Here is an 18,212-nt window from a genome sequence, read left to right as displayed (position 1 = left end):
ATTGCTTTTTTTCATGGCTGATTTATAAAATATGACCATAGTTCCAGCATGTTACAAGGCAAAACTGATAATGGAAAATGTGCAGGCCTTCCTTATATGAAATAGCCTTCATATGAGAAGCACAGATTTCTAGACTAGGATTTCTCTTACCTAAGATTCCCAAGTGTTCCTCTGGTCCAGTCCTTGGCCTTGGGATTCTGAATGTAGCATCAGTGTATTCCCTGAATACAGCTTTCTTGTATCTGGAGCCCAGGAGTCCATCTTTTTTACTCAGGAATATGTGACCATAACTAGAGGAATCCAAAGAGTGATATCAGCACCTGACCCTCAACTCCTCACTTTCAGATATAGGGAAGCTAAGTCAGACTCAACTTCATATAACAGATAAAAGAAGGAAGGGACCTATTCCTTCTAATGTCAGAATAGACATCACTTTGGCTGCATAACTGGACTTAAAACTGGAAAATTTTGATATTTATTTGTGTCCCCTTGTTTTCCATTATTCGGCTAGGAATTTATAGTAAGATTATATGGTAATAACATGAGGATAAGAATCAGAGGCCCTGAACACTAGCTCTAGCCTTAATGATGTCTTAGATAGAGTTAGTCTGACAAAAGGATAAGGTGCAATGTGGTTGAGAGTATTAACTGCTTCTCCTGCTGGTGGGTAAGCTGTGGGGAGAGGTAGGAATAGAATTAAATCTTACATATTTCTCCTTATGGGATTTTTCCTGTTTACAAAGAGCTTTATTATTCATTTTATCATTTCATATTCTCAGTAGACTGCTGAGGTAGGTATATCCTAGAGGTGGAAATCAGTGATGCAGAGGTTATAGGGCTTGTCTTCATTGATAACATCAGCCAGAAAGGGATGTAGGGCTTGGATTAAAGACTAGTCAAGTTCTTACAACTATAACACATCACTTTAAAGATGAGTAAATGAAGGGCCAGAGAAAGAAACTCATTTTCTAGGTTGAAGAACAACTTAGCAAGAAAGCTTCAACCTTCAACAACCAACATAAAGAATTGGCAAAGGGTAGTGAGAACATAAAAAATAAACACAGTGAAAATTACTAAGTTGTACCTTAGTTTCCATTCTCACCTCCTTCATTTTTAGCTAGACTTTAGCTGAGCACATGACTTCCCAACCAGAGGTAACACTTCCCAGATTTTCTTGAAGCTAGATAGGGCCATGTGAATATGTTTAGGATATCAGGGTATGAGAGAAAGTAATGTATACAACTTCCAGATCATTACCTTATATACAATGCTTCTTGCCTTGAATTTATTTCCCCTTTCTTGATAGCTGGGAATGATTACAACTGAAATAGACATCTTAATTCAAGAGATTAAAGCAAGTATTGTGGGTGACTATAAACCCATTGGCCTTCAACTGCTCATATTTGTACTATTATATAAGCAAGAAATAAATTTGAGACTTATTTAAACCACTCTATTTGGAGCTTTTTCTTCTATACAGCTTAACCTCTATCTTAATGACATTATGTCAAGGCACAGCTGATCTTGGGGTATTCGGTCCCTTGAGGAAATCCTCTATAAAATTTAAGTCCCAATATAGATGCTTCTGGATAACCAGAGGAAAGGAGGAAAAGATTGAGAGCATGAGGATATGGGAAAGATCTTTTACTTAGCTCTGTATAGCAACATAAAAGAAGCACTGAGTTTCAGCTTACCTGTGGTCTAGTCCCTGCTCAAGACTCACTTGTATCTTATTAGGTAACTTTAGATAAGTGCCTTCTCATATCAGAATTTCCACATCCTCCTTATCTGTAAAATGATCCAGAATCTCTGAAAATGTGATTTCTTCTTTTCTGAGGACTTACCTGTCCATCTCAGACTGGTTGTGCCATTCTAGTTCCCAGCTCCTGTCAGGGCAATAGTCCCACTCCATCTCTTCTGCCATGATGTAGTAGATCCTTGCAGCTTGGTAATGTTGACGAGGGTTGGCTTGGCGGCCAGGACACTGGGAGACATTATAGATTGCCCTCATCCCTGCTTCTCTATGGCTGCCTGCCTGGCAGTAAATCTCAAATGTCCCTGAGTTTGGAACAGAGAGCAAAACCTGAATCAGAATCACCTGTGTAGTGTTCTCTATACATAATGCATAGTGGGTAGTTTCAGAGAAGGTTCTTCTATGCATTAGTAAAAGATTATTATAAGTTTATTGAGAGCAATGAGTACAGAGGTTAAGAGCTCTGGTGCCAAAGCTACACTGCTTAGGTCTAAAAATAAACTTATTCTAGGATGACCAACTCCTCCCTTTTTACCAAGGGCTTTCCTAGTTTTAGTGATAAAAGTCCCATATCTCTGGAAACTCCTCAGTTCTGAACAAACTGGGATGTTCAATCACCCTATCTGACACTTATTAGCTATATAACCTTCAGGAAAGTTTTAGTCCTCTGTATGTTTCAGTTTCCTCATGGTAAAATGGAGGTCATTTTACTTACTGAATAGGATTGTTTTACAATTAAATACAATAATTTGTACATATTGCTTGGCATAGCATATAGTAAATGTTCAATAAGTGAAACTATAAGTACATAAAGCTGTAATAATTATTATTTGAAGGAAGACACTGACCAATTTTCTCCCTTTTATACCAAGTCCCAAAAAAACAAAAGTGGGCATATGTAGAAATATGAACTTCTTCATCAGAAGAATGCTCACATCAGAGACATTTGGAATGACCTTCCCTAACTTTTACAATGAAATGCCTGGATATCAGTCTTTTTTGTATTTTTTAAGGCCACACCCACAGCATATAGAGGTTCCCAGACTAGGGGTCTAATCAGAGATGTAGCCACTGGCCTACACCCCAGCCACAGCAACCCACTGAGCAAAGCCAAGGACCAAATTTGCATCTTCATGGATACTAGTCATTCATTTCCACTGAGCCATGACAGGGACTCTGGAACGTTTGGATATCATTCTTAAATGTCTGAGTTGTAGAGCTCCTTGGATCTGATCTGAAGATCCAGGTTTCTATGTCAAGGATACAAAGGCTCATAAACTGAAGGTGAAGATAAATTACTTAGGACATTTTTCTTAGTATGCCTTCCTTTATTGCTCACTCCCTATATCAACACTACAAATTCTTCTTCTTGGCTTTCAAAGGCCTCTCTGAGCAGCTCCAAACTAGTAACCACGCTTCCCACTCTGTCCCAAATTAAACGGTGTTCCAATTAAATCTGACCCTGATTGCCTCTCCCACACATCTCATTCCTGTATTGGAATTTTCACTCATGTTGTTATTACTTTTCTGTAGTACACTGCTTACCCCCTTCCCCATAAATACCTATAAGAATTCATTCATTCTCTAAAACCCAATTCATGTTTCATCTTTTACAGAAAGCCCTCCCTTATTATTCTAGCTGAGATTGGCCTCTACGTTCTTGGCCTCTCCACTCTTAACACAATTCATATCTAAATGACATGGCTAAGACCTAAGTGGTCTTCTCTTTAAAAATGGTCCTTTTGGGAGGATGGAGGGAAGATGGTGGAGTAGTAGGACATGAGGCTCAACTACTTCCACAAATACACTGAAAATACATCTATATATGGACATATTTGCACAGAAAATTTGCTAAAAGCTGACAAAAGACCTCAGGATTATGATAGAACAAGAAAAACTTCATGAAAACAGGACAAAAGAAAGAAGAAAGAAGAAAAAGATGTAAAAGGAAGCGAGGTGGTGCTTGAACCCCTAGGAAGGAGCTGGAAAGAAGAAAACCTCATGCACCCTGGGAAGTTCCCCCACCAATGATGAGATCAGCCCAAACAGAAGAGGAACTCTAGACAATGGGCATGAAGAAGTTAAAACAGAAACAGTCCTCCTCAGTCAGTGCTACAGGAAACCACATGCAGGTGCAAGCAAGTGTTGGGAACTAAAACTGTGGCTTTAGAGATCGGACTCAAAGAGGGAGCTGGGGGGCTGGCTATATGGGAGAAAAAAAAAAACAGGGTTGGCCACATGGAAACAGCCTGGAGGGAGTAGAGTATAGGGCAACCACAACTGAGAGTGTCTAAGCAGAGGTAATCCAGTCAGGCTTAGAGGCTAGATGCTACTGTTTGGGGGAGCTGGAAGGAAGGGGTGGGATCCACAACCACAGTCTTGTTCCCTTCTCATGTGCTTTTTCAAGCTTCAGGACACTGCCTGTTTCAGCTCAGGGAGCCATCTGGCAGCAGTGGCTGCCTAGCAGCAGCAGGGAATCAACCCCACATATAGGGCTGCAGTGCCCTTGGAGCAGGTAGAGTAACTGCCTAGGGAAATAACAAAAGCTCCCAACTCCTACCAGTGGTCTCCATGCTAGTAACACTTTACCTGTGCCAGAAGAGCCACTGGTGGTGGTGTCTATTCCCTGTTAGAGTGGTAAGTGCTGCAGCTCCACTCAGTGGCTCTACAGGGGCTCACACTGGTGGAACCAGTTCCAAAAGAGCCAAGACAGGACCACCAGTGTCCATTCCCCATGGGAACTGTACATAGCCTGACCAAGAAAAGAACAAGTTCCTGCAGGAGCTTGCACTAGTGGCACCAGATCTGCACCAAAAAGAACCAAGAGAGGGCTGAATGTGCACACTTCATGCTAAAGCTGTGGGTTGCCTGGCTGGAGAAAGGCACAAAGCACAGGGCCCCTGCCATCGGCCCTTCAAAGGCCCACATCAGTGGCACTAATTCCATACCAAGGGAGCCATAGGAAGCCCATTAATCAACATTTCAATCCACAGCAGCTACAGAGAGTACCACTACCATTAGCCAAGTGGGGGGAGGGACTGGCAGAAGTACATGTCCTGCAGCGACGGAGAGAGTCTGTTAGAAAAAATCAGGGAGAAGACCCCATATTTGAAGCTTTAGAGAAAGATTCCCTGGAGTGGCCAAGCAAGGGGAATGATGGCAGAATGGCAGTGCCAACAGCTACAGCTACAGAGAGCAGTTATTAGAGCTTTTCTGGCAAAGGGAGGGGCAACAGAAGCAACTACTGACTTTGAAAGCTACAGGAAATAGTCCTGAAAGCTACCTGGTAGCAGGTGAGGAGACCCTGCTCCACCGTGTGCTGCAAAAGCAATTCTGCGAACTGTGAATCACTGTCACCTGCCTCACAGACCCCATACCTAGAAGCCACTCAGATCCAAGAGAAGGAGTCTGATACTGCTGCTCTAAACACATGCACTGGGTACACATGAACTGCTACTACCCACGTGAAAACTCCAGGACTGGGCACCTGCTGCTGCCATTCCTATTGTCAAAAGGATGATAAACGGAAAAACAGACATTATGAGAGGACAAAGAAATAGCTTTCAGACAAGGGAACAAGACAAAAACCACTAAATTATGAGGAGATAGGCAATTTACTTGAAAAAGGATTCAAAGTGATGATAGTATAGAAGAACCAAGATCTTGGAAAAAGAATGGAGAGGAAGATTGAGAACTTAAAGTAAATGTTAAAAAAAGAGGTAGAGGACTTAAAGAGCAAGATGAATAGCACAATAACTGATATGAAAAATACTCTAGAAGGAAATAATAACAAGTTAATGAAGCAAAAGAGCAAATAAGTGAGGTGGAACACAGAGTGATGGAAACCACTGCCACAGAAAAGAATAAAGAAAAATGAATCAAAAGAACAGAGGACAAACACAACCTAGAATAGATTTACAAGGAGATCCTGCTGAATAGCATTGAGAACTATGTCTAGATACTCATGTCACAACAGAAGAAAGGGTGGGGGAAAAATTGTAACTGCAATGTATACATCTAAGGATAACCTGACCCCCTTGCTGTACAGTGGGAAAATAAAAAAAAAAAGAACAGAGGAGAGCGTAAGAGACCTCTGGGACAACATTAAACATACCAACATTCACATCATAGGAGTGCAAGAGAAGAGAGGGAGAAAGAGCCAGAGAAAAATATTTGAAGGGATTATAGCCAAAAATATCCACAATATGGGAAAGGAAATAATGTCAAGTTGAGGAAGCACAGAAAATTCCATATAAAATAAACCCAAGGAAAAACATAGCAAAACACATACTAATCAAACAGATAAAAATTAAAGACAAAGAAAAAATATTAAAAGCCACAAGGGAAAAGAAACAAATCACATATAAGGAAACCCCCATTAGGATAACAACTGATCTTTCAGCAGAATCTCTACAAGCTGGAAGATGGTGGCAAGATATATTTGAGGTGATGAAGACGAAGAACATAGAAACAAGACTACTCTATGCAGCAAAGCTCTCATTCAGTTTGGATGGAGAACTCAAAAGCTTTGCAGACAAGCAAAAGCTAAGAGAATTCAGCACCACCAAACCAATTCTACATCAACTACTAAGGAACTTCTCTAAGCAGAAAAGGAAAAGCCATTCTTAGAAAAAAAGAATATTACAAATGAAAAGCTCACTGGTAAAAGCAAAGATGCCATGAAAGTAGAAAATTACCCATTGACAAATATGATAGCCAAACTAGCAAGCATGAGAAGAGGAGAGGACAAACACAGAACATTGAAAATGCATTTGAAGTTAAGAGACAAAAACCAGAAACAATTCTGAAAACTTATTGATGGATATATTAAAATATAAGTGGATTATCAAATAAAAAACTATAATGGTCATACACATAAAGAAGAAAAACAAGCCAAACATAACACTAAATATGGTCGGCAAATCGCAAGAGAAGACGACAAAAATAGGAAGGGAAGAAATAAGAACCAAAAAAGCAATTAAAAAAATTAAGTAAATGACAATAAGTACATACTTAACCATAATTGCATTGAATATAAATGGAGTAAATTATCCAACTAAAAGACATTGACTGGCTGAATGGATACAAAAAAGAAGACCCATATACATGCTGTTTACAGAGACCCACTTATTTAAGGACTCATACAGACTCAAAGTGAGAGAATGGAAGTATTATATGCAAATGGAAAATACAGAAAAGCAGTAGAAATACAGGCAAACTCAATTTTAAAATAAAGAAAGTCACAAGAGACAACTCATACAACTCAACAGCAAAAAAGCCAACAACCCAATGGATAAATGGGCAAAAGACCTGAATAGACATTTCTCCAAGGAAGATATACAGATGGCCAAGAAGCACATGAAAAAATGCTCAACATCCCTGATTATTAGAGAAAATCAAATCAAAACTATATCATGGAATACCACCTCACACCAGTCAGAATGGCCGTCATGAATAAGTCCACAAATAACAAATGCTGGAGGGGGTATGGAGAAAAGGGAACCCTCCTGCACTGTTGGGGAGGGAATGTAAGCTGGTATAACCACTATGGAGAACAGTATGGAGGTACCTTAGAAAACTATGCATAGAACTACCATATGACCCAGCAATCCCACTCTTGGGCATATATCCGGGCAAAACTTTCCTTGAAAAGACACATGCACCAGCATGTTCATTGCAGCTCTATTCACAATAGCCAAGACATGGAAACAACCCAAATGTCCATCTACAGATAAGTGGATTAGGAAGAAGTGGTATATATACACAATGGAATACTACTCAGCCATAAAAAGGAATGACATAATGCCATTTGCAGCAACATGGATTAAACTAGGGACTCTCATACCGAGTGAAATATGTCTGAACAAGAAAGACAAATACCATATTATATCACTCATATCTGGTATCTAATATAGGGCACAAATGAACCTTTCCACAGAAAATAAACTCATGGACTTGGAGAATAGACTCATGGTTGCCCAGGGGGAGAGGGAGGGAGTGGGATGAATTGGGAGCTTGAGGTTAATGGGTGCAAACTATTGCTCTTGGAATGGATTAACAATGAGATCCTGCTGTGTAGCACTGACAACTCTGTCTAGATACTTACAATGCAGAATTTTAATAGGAGAAAAAAGAATGTATAATGTATGTGTAATCTGGATCCCCATGCTGTACCATGGGAAAAAAATGTGTTGGGGGAAATAACAATAAAAAATAAATAAAAAACGAAAGACAAAGAAGGACTTTACATAATGATTAAAGATCAATCCAAGACAAAGATATAACAATTGTAAATATATATGCACCCAACATAGGACCACCACAATTTATGAGGCAACTACTAACAGCCATAAAAGGAGAAATCAACAGTAACACAATTCTAGTAAGTGACTTTAACACCCCACTTACAGCAATGGATGTATCATCCAGACAGAAAATCAATAAGGAAACATAGGCCTCAAATGATGCACTAGACTAAATAGACTTGACTGATATCTATAGAACTTTTCACCCTAATGCAGCACAATATTCTTCTCAAGAGCACATGGAACATTCTCCAGGATAGATCACATTTTGGGCCACAAATCAAGCCCTGGTAAATTTTTTTTAAATGAAATTATTTCAAGCATTTTCTTTTTTAAGGAAAGTTTTGTCCGGATATATGCCAAAGAGTGGGATTGCTGGGTCATATGGTAGTTCTATGCATAGTTTTCTAAGGTACTTCCGTACTGTTCTCCATAGTCGTTGTACCAGCTTGCATTCCCACCAACAGTGCAGGAGGGTTCCCTTTTCTCCATACCCCCTCCAGCATTTGTTATTTGTGGACTTATTCATGACGGCCATTCTGACTGGTGTGAGGTGGTATTTCAAGATATAGTTTTGATTTGATTTTCTCTAATAATCAGGGATGTTGAGCATTTTTTCATGTGCTTCTTGGCCATCTGTATATCTTCCTTGGAGAAATGTCTATTCAGGTCTTTTGCCCATTTATCCATTGGGTTGTTGGCTTTTTTGCTATTGAATTGTATACATTGTTTGCATATTTTAGAGATTAAGCCCTTGTCAGTTGATAATTTGAAATGATTTTCTCCCATTCTGGAAGGTGTCTTTTTGTTTTCTTTTTGGTTTCCTTTGCTATGCAAAAGCTGAGCACTTTTATTAGGTCCCATTGGTTTATTTTGCTTTTATTTCTGTTGCTTTGGGAGACTGACCTGAGAAGCCATTTGTAAGGTCGATGTCAGAGAATGTTTTGTCTATGTTGTCTTCCTGGAGTTTGATGGTGTCTTGTCTTACATTTAAGTCTTTCAGCCATTTGGAGTTTATTTTCATGCATGGTGTGAGGGTGTCTTCTAGTTTCTTTGAGTTACATGCAGCTGTCCAGCTTTCCCAGCAATACATGCTGAAAAAACTTCATGTTCTTGCTTTCTTTATAAAAGATTAACTGACTATAAGTGTCTGGATTTATTTCTGGGATCTCAATTCTGTTCCATTGGTCTGTATGTCAGTCTCGGTACCAGTACTGCACTGTCTTAATGACTTTGTAATATTACCTAAAGTCTGGGAGAGTTATGCCTCCTGCTTGGTTTTTGTTTCTCAGGATTGCTTTGGCAATTCTGGGTCTCTTGTGGGTCCATATAAATGTTTGGATTGTTTGTTCTAGTTCTGCGAAAAATGTCATGGGTAATTTGATAGGGATTGCATTGAATCTGTAGATTGCTTTGGGTGGTATGACTATTTTTACAATATTAATTTTCCCAACCCAGGAGCATGGAATATCTTTCTCATTGGTGAAAAACTGAAAGCATTTCTACTAATATCAGAAACAAATCGAGGATGTCCACTTTCACCAATTTTATTCAACATAGTTTTTCAATTCCTAGCCATGGCAATTAGGGAAGAAAAAGAAATAAAAGGAATCCAAATTGCAAAAAGAAGTAGAACTATCACTCTATACGTATGACATGATACAATATTTAGAAAATCCTAAAGACAGAGCAAGAAAACTGTTAGAGCTCATCAGTGAATTTGTTAAATTTGCATGATACAAAATCAATACATAGAAGTTGATTGCGTTTCTATATACTAATAATGAAAAGTCAGAAAGAGAAATTAGGGAAATCATACCTTTTACCACCAAATCAGAAAAAAAAAAACATACATAGGAATAAAATTACCTAAAGAGACAAAAAGACCTATAGTCTCAAAACTATAGGACTGATGAAACAAATCAAAGATGACACAAGTAGATGGAAAGATATACCATGCTCTTGGATTGGAAGAATCAACATAGCCAAAATAACAATACTGGGGAAGGATCAAGATGGCAGAAGAGTAAGATGTCATGCTCACTTTCCCCCCAAACATATCCAAAAAATCTACATGTAAAATGATTCACACAGAACATCTGCTGAATGCTGGCAGAAGAACTTAAAACTCCAAAAAGGGAAGAATGTCTTGACACAACTGAGTAGGACAAAAGAAAAAAAAAAGAGGGAGAGAAAAGGAATAGGAACTATGAAAGAGAAAAGGAACGCAAATCCTTGGAAGCCACATAAGCAACTGGGAGATTAGCTGAGATGGAGGGACCTCAAATTCACTGAGAAAGCACAGCAGCTGGACAGAGGAAGGCAAAGTAGAGTGAAGGCCGCAAAGATCATCTATACCACTTCCCTGGACACCACAGCCTTAAATGCTCTGACTGGGGCCTGGTGCTCAGACTAAGGCTCTGAGAGTTGGTTCCTTGGAAAGGATTATGTTAGGCTGTGTTGGGGTAGCCTGAGGGGCTAAGGAGTGGTTTGTCATGGGTGGGGGTGTGCTATGGGCTAGGGAATGGAATGCCATGGCAGAGAGAACCCAGAAGGAAGTCTGGCCTAAAGGAGAAGCTAGATGCCATGGCTGGGGAAGGTAAGAGGAGGAGGGGTGGACAGCCACAGGAATGTCCCTGTGTACATGCAGGCCCTTAGAGGGCACAGTGCCTCTGGCCAGGCTATGGGTGGCAAGAAGCCACTAGCTCAGGCTAAAAGAGACTGTGCCCTTCTTGTGCAGGGCACAGGTAGCAAGGCACCTCGTGTGTGGGCTAAGGGCAGTGAGGGGGCTAAGTGGGATGTGCTGCCTCTTGTGTGATCTACAAGCAGCACAGACAGACCTCTGCAGTCATCTTAGAGGCCAAAGGGAGGTGTGTCCTGCCTCCAATGGGGGCCTGTGAGAGGGCTATACCTGTGGCCCCAGTCACCTCAGGGGTTGGCAAAAATGAAACAGGGCACTGCAACCAAACACCACCCATTGTTGCTCTCACTCCCCTAGGAATACACCTGCCCTGCTGCCACTGCCAAACGCTCTGGGCAGTGTCCAGATGCTAGATCACTGTCCGTTCCCAGGAACCTACAACTAGGAGCAACCTCTGCAGCACCTCTCGTGTGGGATAAGTGGGATGAGGTGCTTATTGCATGGTCAACAGGTGGCGGGGGCAAACCACCACAGTTATCTCTGACTCTAGAGGTAGGCATGGCCTGCCACCACAAGGGGTCTCTGAAAAGTGAACATTTGTGGACCCAATCACCTCAGAGGAAGGCATTGCAATCAAATATTTCCTGTTGTTGCTCTGACTCCCCTGGGAACACAAAAACCCCACTGCTGCCACTGTCAAATTCTCTGAGCAATTAAAAAATATGCCTGAGGCTCATTACCACTTTGCAAGGCCCTGAAACTAGGAGTAGCCTTTGCCACCTTCATGCAGGTCCTTGTTGCTCTTAAGAGTCCAGCAACCAGGCACTGACTACTAGCCCTACCCATTGCCTTCTTCTCACTGGAAACACACTCAGCACTCTGGGGAAAAGTCTGCTCACACCAAGGGAATAGAGAGCAAATATCCAAACTCCCATGCCAAAAAAATAAATAAAAATAGTAACCACCCACAAAATACAAAAGGGAGCTCTTGCATAGAAGTAGCCCTCTAGGACTACAGTTTGGCTTCCCTAAACTCACAGAAAAAGAAAATCATAAGCAAGATGAAAAAGCTCAGGAACCATTTCCAGGTTTTTTTTTTAAAGGAGAATTCAACTGAAGCAACAAACAATGAAACAGACCTCAGCAGTCTCAAAGACACTGAGTTCAAAAAGGATATAATGAAAAAACGCTGAAGGAATTATGGCTGAATATCAAGGAATTAAGAGTGGACATGAACAGTAATGCAGATCACATTAGAAAGGAACTAGAAAATATAAGGAGGAACACAGAAAAATTAGAAAATTCATTTACAGCGATGAAAACTGAGCTAAAGGCACTAAAAAAGCATAATAAATAATGCAGAGGAATGAATTAATGACTTGGAAGACAGAATAATGAAATCATTCCATAATGAAATGAAATAACAGAATCAGTACAGCAGAAAGAAAACCAAATAAAAAATATAAAAGCAATATAAGAGATCTATGAGATAGTATAAAGCAGGCCAATCTGCATAATAGGAATTCCAGAATGAGAAGAAAAGGGGAATTAAAATATATTTAAATAAATTATGTCTGAAAACTTTACAAATCTAAAGGAGACTGATATCAAGACACAGGAAGCACAGAGGGACCCAAAAAAATTGAATCCAAACAGGCCCACACCGATATATTATTATAAAAGTGACAAAAGTTAAAGAGAGGATTCTAAAGGCAGCACGAGAAAAGCAAGGTGTTAATTGTAAGGGAATCCCGATAAGGCTTTCAGCTGATTATAGAAACACTATAGGCCACAAGACAGTGGCAAGATATAGGTAAAGTTCTGAAAGGGAAAAAATTGGCAGCCTGGAATACTCCACCCAGCAAGAATATAATTTAAGGAGTTTTGTCTGGATATATGCCCAAGAGTGGGATTGCTGGGTCATATGGTAGTTCTATGTATAGATTTCTAAGGTATCTCCATACTGTTCTCCATAATGGTTGTACCAGCTTACATTCCCACCAAAAGTGCAGGAGGGTTCCCTTTTTTCCACAGCCCCTCCAGCATTTGTTATTTGTGGACTTATTAATGATGGCCACTCTGACTGGTGTGAGGTGGTATTTCATGGTAGTTTTGATTTGCTTTTCTCTAATAATTAGGGATGTTCTTCATGTGCTTCTTATCCATATGTATATCTTCCTTGGAGAAATGTCTATTCAGGTCTTTTGCCCATCTTTCAATTGGGTTGTTGGCATTTTTGATGTAGAGCTGCATAACTTGATTGTATAGTTTAGAGATGAAGCCCTTGTCAGTTGCACCATTTGAAACAAGTTTCTCCCATTCTGTAAGTTGTATTTTTTGCAGCACAATTCACAAAATCCAAGACATGGAAGCAACACAAATATCCCTTAACAGAGAATTGGATTAGGAAGACGTGGTATATATACACAATGGAATACTACTCAGCAATAAAAAAGAACAAAATATTGCCATTTGCAACAACATGGATGGAACTAGAGACTCACTGAGTGAAGTAATTCAGAAAGAGAAAGACAAATACTATATGATATCACTTATATCTGGGATCTAATATATGGCACAAATGAACCTTTCCACAGAAAAGGAAATAATGGACTTGGAGAATAGACTTGTTGCCAAGGGGGAGGGGGAGGTATTGTGATGGATTGGTAACTTGGGGTTAATAGATGCAGACTCTTGCTTTTGGAATGGATTAGCAATGGGATCCTGCAGAGTAGCACTGGGAATTATATCTGTCACTTATGATGGAGAATGATAATGAGAAAAAAAAGAATGTATACATATATATGTATAACTGGGTCACCATGCTATACAGTAGAAAAAATAATGTATTGGGGAAATACAAAAGAATATAATTTAAAATATAAGGGGAAAGAAAGAATTTCTCCAACAAAAGAAAAGCTAGAAGAGTGTAGCAATACTAAACCCATTCTAAAAGAAATGCCAAAAGGGCTTATATAAATAATAAAAGAAGTAATAAATAAGATGGAGGAAATCACAATTGGAAAGCAATCACTTAAATAAGCCAGGATACAGATCTAAAAGTGTGGGGGGGGGAGGACTACTGTAAAAATGATAAACAGAAGAATAGCAAAATGACAAACATTAAGATGTTAAAAAAGGACTTCAAAATCATAGAATGTGTGGAAGGAAAGTAAGAAAATCTAGACTCTTTTCTTTTTTAATATTGTGTTTGAGCTAAAGCAAGCCAATACAGGAAGGGAATAACATACTTAAATAAACAGGGCTAACACAAATTGAAAAAAATTATTACTTTCACAAAAAATAAAGAGAAAAGCACACGCATAAAATAACTGGAAAGCATCCAACCAAAAAAAGGAAAGGGAGAAAGGAGAATCATAGAATCAACTGGAAAACAAGGTTTAAAATGGCAGTAAATATACATTTATCAATAATTACCTTAAATGTCAATAGACTGAATGCTTCAATCAAATGGCACACAGGGGAAGATTGGAAAAAACCTTCCATCTGCTGTCTACAAGAGACTCACCTTAGGGCAAAGGACAAATATTGAAAGTGAGGGGATGGGAAAAGATATTTCATGCCAATGGACAAGACAGGAAAGCAGAAGTTGAAATACTCATATCAGACAAAATAGACATTAAAATGAAGGCCATAGAGAAAGATGAAGAAGGACCCTATTTAATGGTTAAAGGATCCATTCAAGAAGAGGATATTACCATCATCAATATATATGCCCCAAACACAGGAGCACCCAGATACTGCCAACAAATATTAACAGACATAAAGGGAGAAATTGATGGGAATACAATCATAGTAAGAGACTTTAATACCCCACTCACATCAATGGACAGATCCTCTAGACAGAATATCAATAAGGCAAAAGAGATTCAAAATGGCACAATAGAAAATTTAGAATTAATCCACATTTTCAGGACATTACAACCAAAAAAATCAAAATATACATTTTTCTCAAGTGCACATGGAACATTCTCAAGAATTGGTCACATACTGGGGTACAAAGCTAACCTCAACAAAATTAAGAGTATAGAAATGATTTCAAATATCTTCTCTGACCACAATGACATGAAACTAGAAATCAACCACAGGAAAAGAAACGAGAATAAACATACTACATGGAGACTAAACAACATGCTACAAAAAAACCAATGGATAAATGAGGAAATCAAGAAGGAAATTAAAAAATACCTTGAGATAAATGATAATGAAGACACAACCATTCAAAATTTATCAGATTCCACAAAAGCAGTGCTCAGTAGGAAATTCGTAGCCATACAGGCCTTCCTCCAAAAAGAATAAAAAAAAAATCAAACTAAAAACTTAACCCACCAACTAAACGAATTAGAAAAAAGAACAAACAAAACCTAAAGTCAGCAGAAGGAAGGAAATCATAAGGATCATAGGGGAAATCAATAAAATAGAGATTTAAAAAACAATAGAAAAAATCAATAAAACCAAGAGATGGGTAATTTGAAAAGGTAAACAAAATTGAAAAACCTCAGGCTAGACTCACCAAGAAGAGGAGAGAAAAAAACCAAATAAACAAAAGAAGAAATGAAACAGGAGAAGTCACAACAGATACTACAGAAATACAAAAAAAAAAAAAAATGAGAGAATACTATGAACAATTATATGCCAACAAATTTGACAACCTAGAATAAATGGACAACTTTATAGAGTCTTAGAGCTTTCTAAAAAAGAATCAGGAAGAAATAGATCAAGTGAACAGACCAATCACTAGAAATGAAATTGAATATGTCATAAAAACACTCCCTACAAATAAGAGTCCAGAACCAGATGGCTTCACAGGTGATTTCTACCAAACATACATAGAGGAACTTATAACCATCTTCATTAAAATTTTCCAAAAGTTTGAAGAAGAAGGAACACTTCCAAAGATATTCTATGATGCCATCTTCACCATAGTTCCAAAACCAGACAAAGATACCATGAAAATAGAAAATTATAGGCCAATATCTTTGATGAATGTAGAAGCAAAAATTCACAACAAAATTTTAGACAAACGAATCCAACAACATATCAAAAAGATTGTACACCACGACCAAGTGGGATTCAACCCAGGTCCACAAGGATGGTCCAACATGTGCAAATCAATCAACATCATACACCACATTCAGAAAAGAAAAGTCAAAAACAGCATGATCTCAATAGATGCAGACAAAACATTTGGCAAAGTCCAACATCCATTCATGATCAAAACTCTTACCAAAGTGGGTATAGAGGGAACATATCCTAACATAAGAGAAGTCATTTACGACAAACACAAAGCAAATATAATACCCAAGGGAGAAAAGTTGAAAGCCTTTCCACTAAAATCTGGAACAAGACAGGGATGCCCACTCTCACCACTGTTATTCAGTAGAGTACTGGAAGTCCTAGCCACAGAAATCAGACAAACAAAAGAAATAAAAGGCATCCAAATAGGAAGAAAAGTGGTAAAACTGTCACTGTATGCAGACGACATGATACAATATAGAGAAAACCCTAAGGACTCAACCCAAAAACTACTTGAACTAATCGACAATTTCAGCAAACTAGCAGGATATAAGATTAACATTCAGAAATAAGTCACATTTCTGTATACTTAACAATGAAATATTAGAAAAGAAATACAAAAATATGATACCTTTTAAAATTGCACCTCACAAAATCAAATAACTGGGAATACACCTGACCAAGGAGGTAAAGGACCTATATGCCGAGAACTATAAAACTATAATCAAAGAAATCAAAGAAGATATAAAGAAATGGAAAGATATTCCATATTCCTGGATTGGGAAAATCAATATTGTAAAAATGGCCATACTACCCAAAGCAAACTACAGATTCAATGCAATCCCTATCAAATGACCCAGGACATTTTTCACAGAACTAGAACAAACAATCCAACATTTATATGGAACAACAAAAGACCCAGAATCGCCAAAGCAATTCTGAGAAACAAAAACCAAGCAGGGGGCATAACTCCCAGACTTCAAGAAATACTACAAAGCCACAGTCATCACAACAGTGTGGTACTGGTATCAAAACAGACAGACAGACCAATGGAACAGAATAGAGAATCCGGAAATTAACCCTGACACCTATGATCAATTAATCTTTGACAAGGGAGGCAAGAACATAAAATGGCAAAAAGAAAGCCTATTCAGCAAGCATTGCTGGGAAACCTGGACAGCTGCATGCAAAGCAATGAAACTAGAACACACCCTCACACCATGCACAAAAATAAACTCCAAATGGCTGAAAGACTTAAATATACGACAGGACACCATCAAACTCCTAGAAGAAAACATAGGCAAAACACTCTCTGACATCAACATCATGAATATTTTCTCAGGTCAGTCTCCCAAAGCAACAGAAATAAGGGCAAAAATAAACCCATGGGAACTCATCAAACTGAAAAGCTTTTGCACAGCAAAGGAAACCCAAAAGAAAACAAAAAGACAACTTACAGAATGGGAGAAAACAGTTTCAAATGATGCAACGGAGAAGGGCTTAATCGCTAGAATATATAAGCAACTTATACAACCCAACAGCAAAAAAAGCCACTCAACCAATGGAAAAGTGGGCAAAAGACCTGAATAGACATTTCTCCAAGGAAGATATACAGATGGCCAGCAAACACATGAAAAAATGCTCAACATCGCTGACTATAAGAGAAATGCAAATCAAAACTACCATGAGATACCACCTCACACCAGTCAGAATGGCCATCATTCATAAGTCCACAAATAACAAGTGCTGGAGGGGCTGTGGAGAAAAGGGAACCCTCCTGCACTGTTGGTGGGAATGTAAACTGGTACAGCCACTATGGAGAACAGTTTGGAGATACCTTAGAAACCCATACATAGAACTTCCATATGACTCCACAATCCCACTCTTGGGCATCTATCTGGACAAAACTCTACTTAAAAGAGACACATGCACCCGCATGTTCATTGCAGCACTATTCACAATAGCCAGGACATGGAAACAACCCAAATGCCCATCAACAGATGATTGGATTCGGAAGAAGTGGTATATATACACGATGGAATACTACTCAGCCATAAAAAGGAATGACATAATGCCATTTGCAGCAACATGGATGGAACTAGAGAATCTCATACTGAGTGAAATGAGCCAGAAAGACAAAGACAAATACCATATGATATCACTTATAACTGGAATCTAATATCCAGCACAAATGAACATCTCCTCAGAAGAGAAAATCATGGACTTGGAGAAGAGACTTGTGGTTGCCTGATGGGAGGGGGAGGGAGTGGGAGGGATGGGGAGCTTGGGCTTATCAGACACAACTTAGAATAGATTTACAAGGACATCCTGCTGAATAGCATTGGGAACTTTGTGTAGATACTCATGTTGCAACAGAAGAAAGGCTGGGGGAAGAAATGTAATTGTAATGTATACATGTAAGGATAACCTGACCCCCTTGCTGTACAGTGGGAAAATAAAAACATTATTAAAAAAA

At 38.8% G+C, this 18,212-nt stretch overlaps 1 protein-coding gene across 7 annotated transcripts in view; it reads right to left on the bottom strand.

Moving 5' to 3' along the window:
- HEPH (hephaestin) overlaps window positions 1-18,212 on the bottom strand; it is an 82,474-nt gene that overhangs the window by 32,297 nt on the left and 31,965 nt on the right. For all 7 annotated transcript variants that reach the window (XM_021079775.1, XM_021079776.1, XM_021079773.1 and 4 more), the window contains exons 13-14: window positions 1,845-2,058; window positions 151-290 (exon numbers count right to left, since the gene is read on the bottom strand). In XM_021079775.1, the coding sequence (XP_020935434.1) occupies window positions 151-290; window positions 1,845-2,058 (354 nt within the window). The remainder of the gene's footprint in view (window positions 1-150; window positions 291-1,844; window positions 2,059-18,212) is intronic.

Source organism: Sus scrofa, chromosome X, assembly GCF_000003025.6.
Source record: "Sus scrofa isolate TJ Tabasco breed Duroc chromosome X, Sscrofa11.1, whole genome shotgun sequence".
Lineage (NCBI taxonomy): Eukaryota > Metazoa > Chordata > Mammalia > Artiodactyla > Suidae > Sus > Sus scrofa.
Note: the sequence above shows the minus strand (reverse complement) of the source record. Positions and strands in the feature narration are given on the sequence as shown.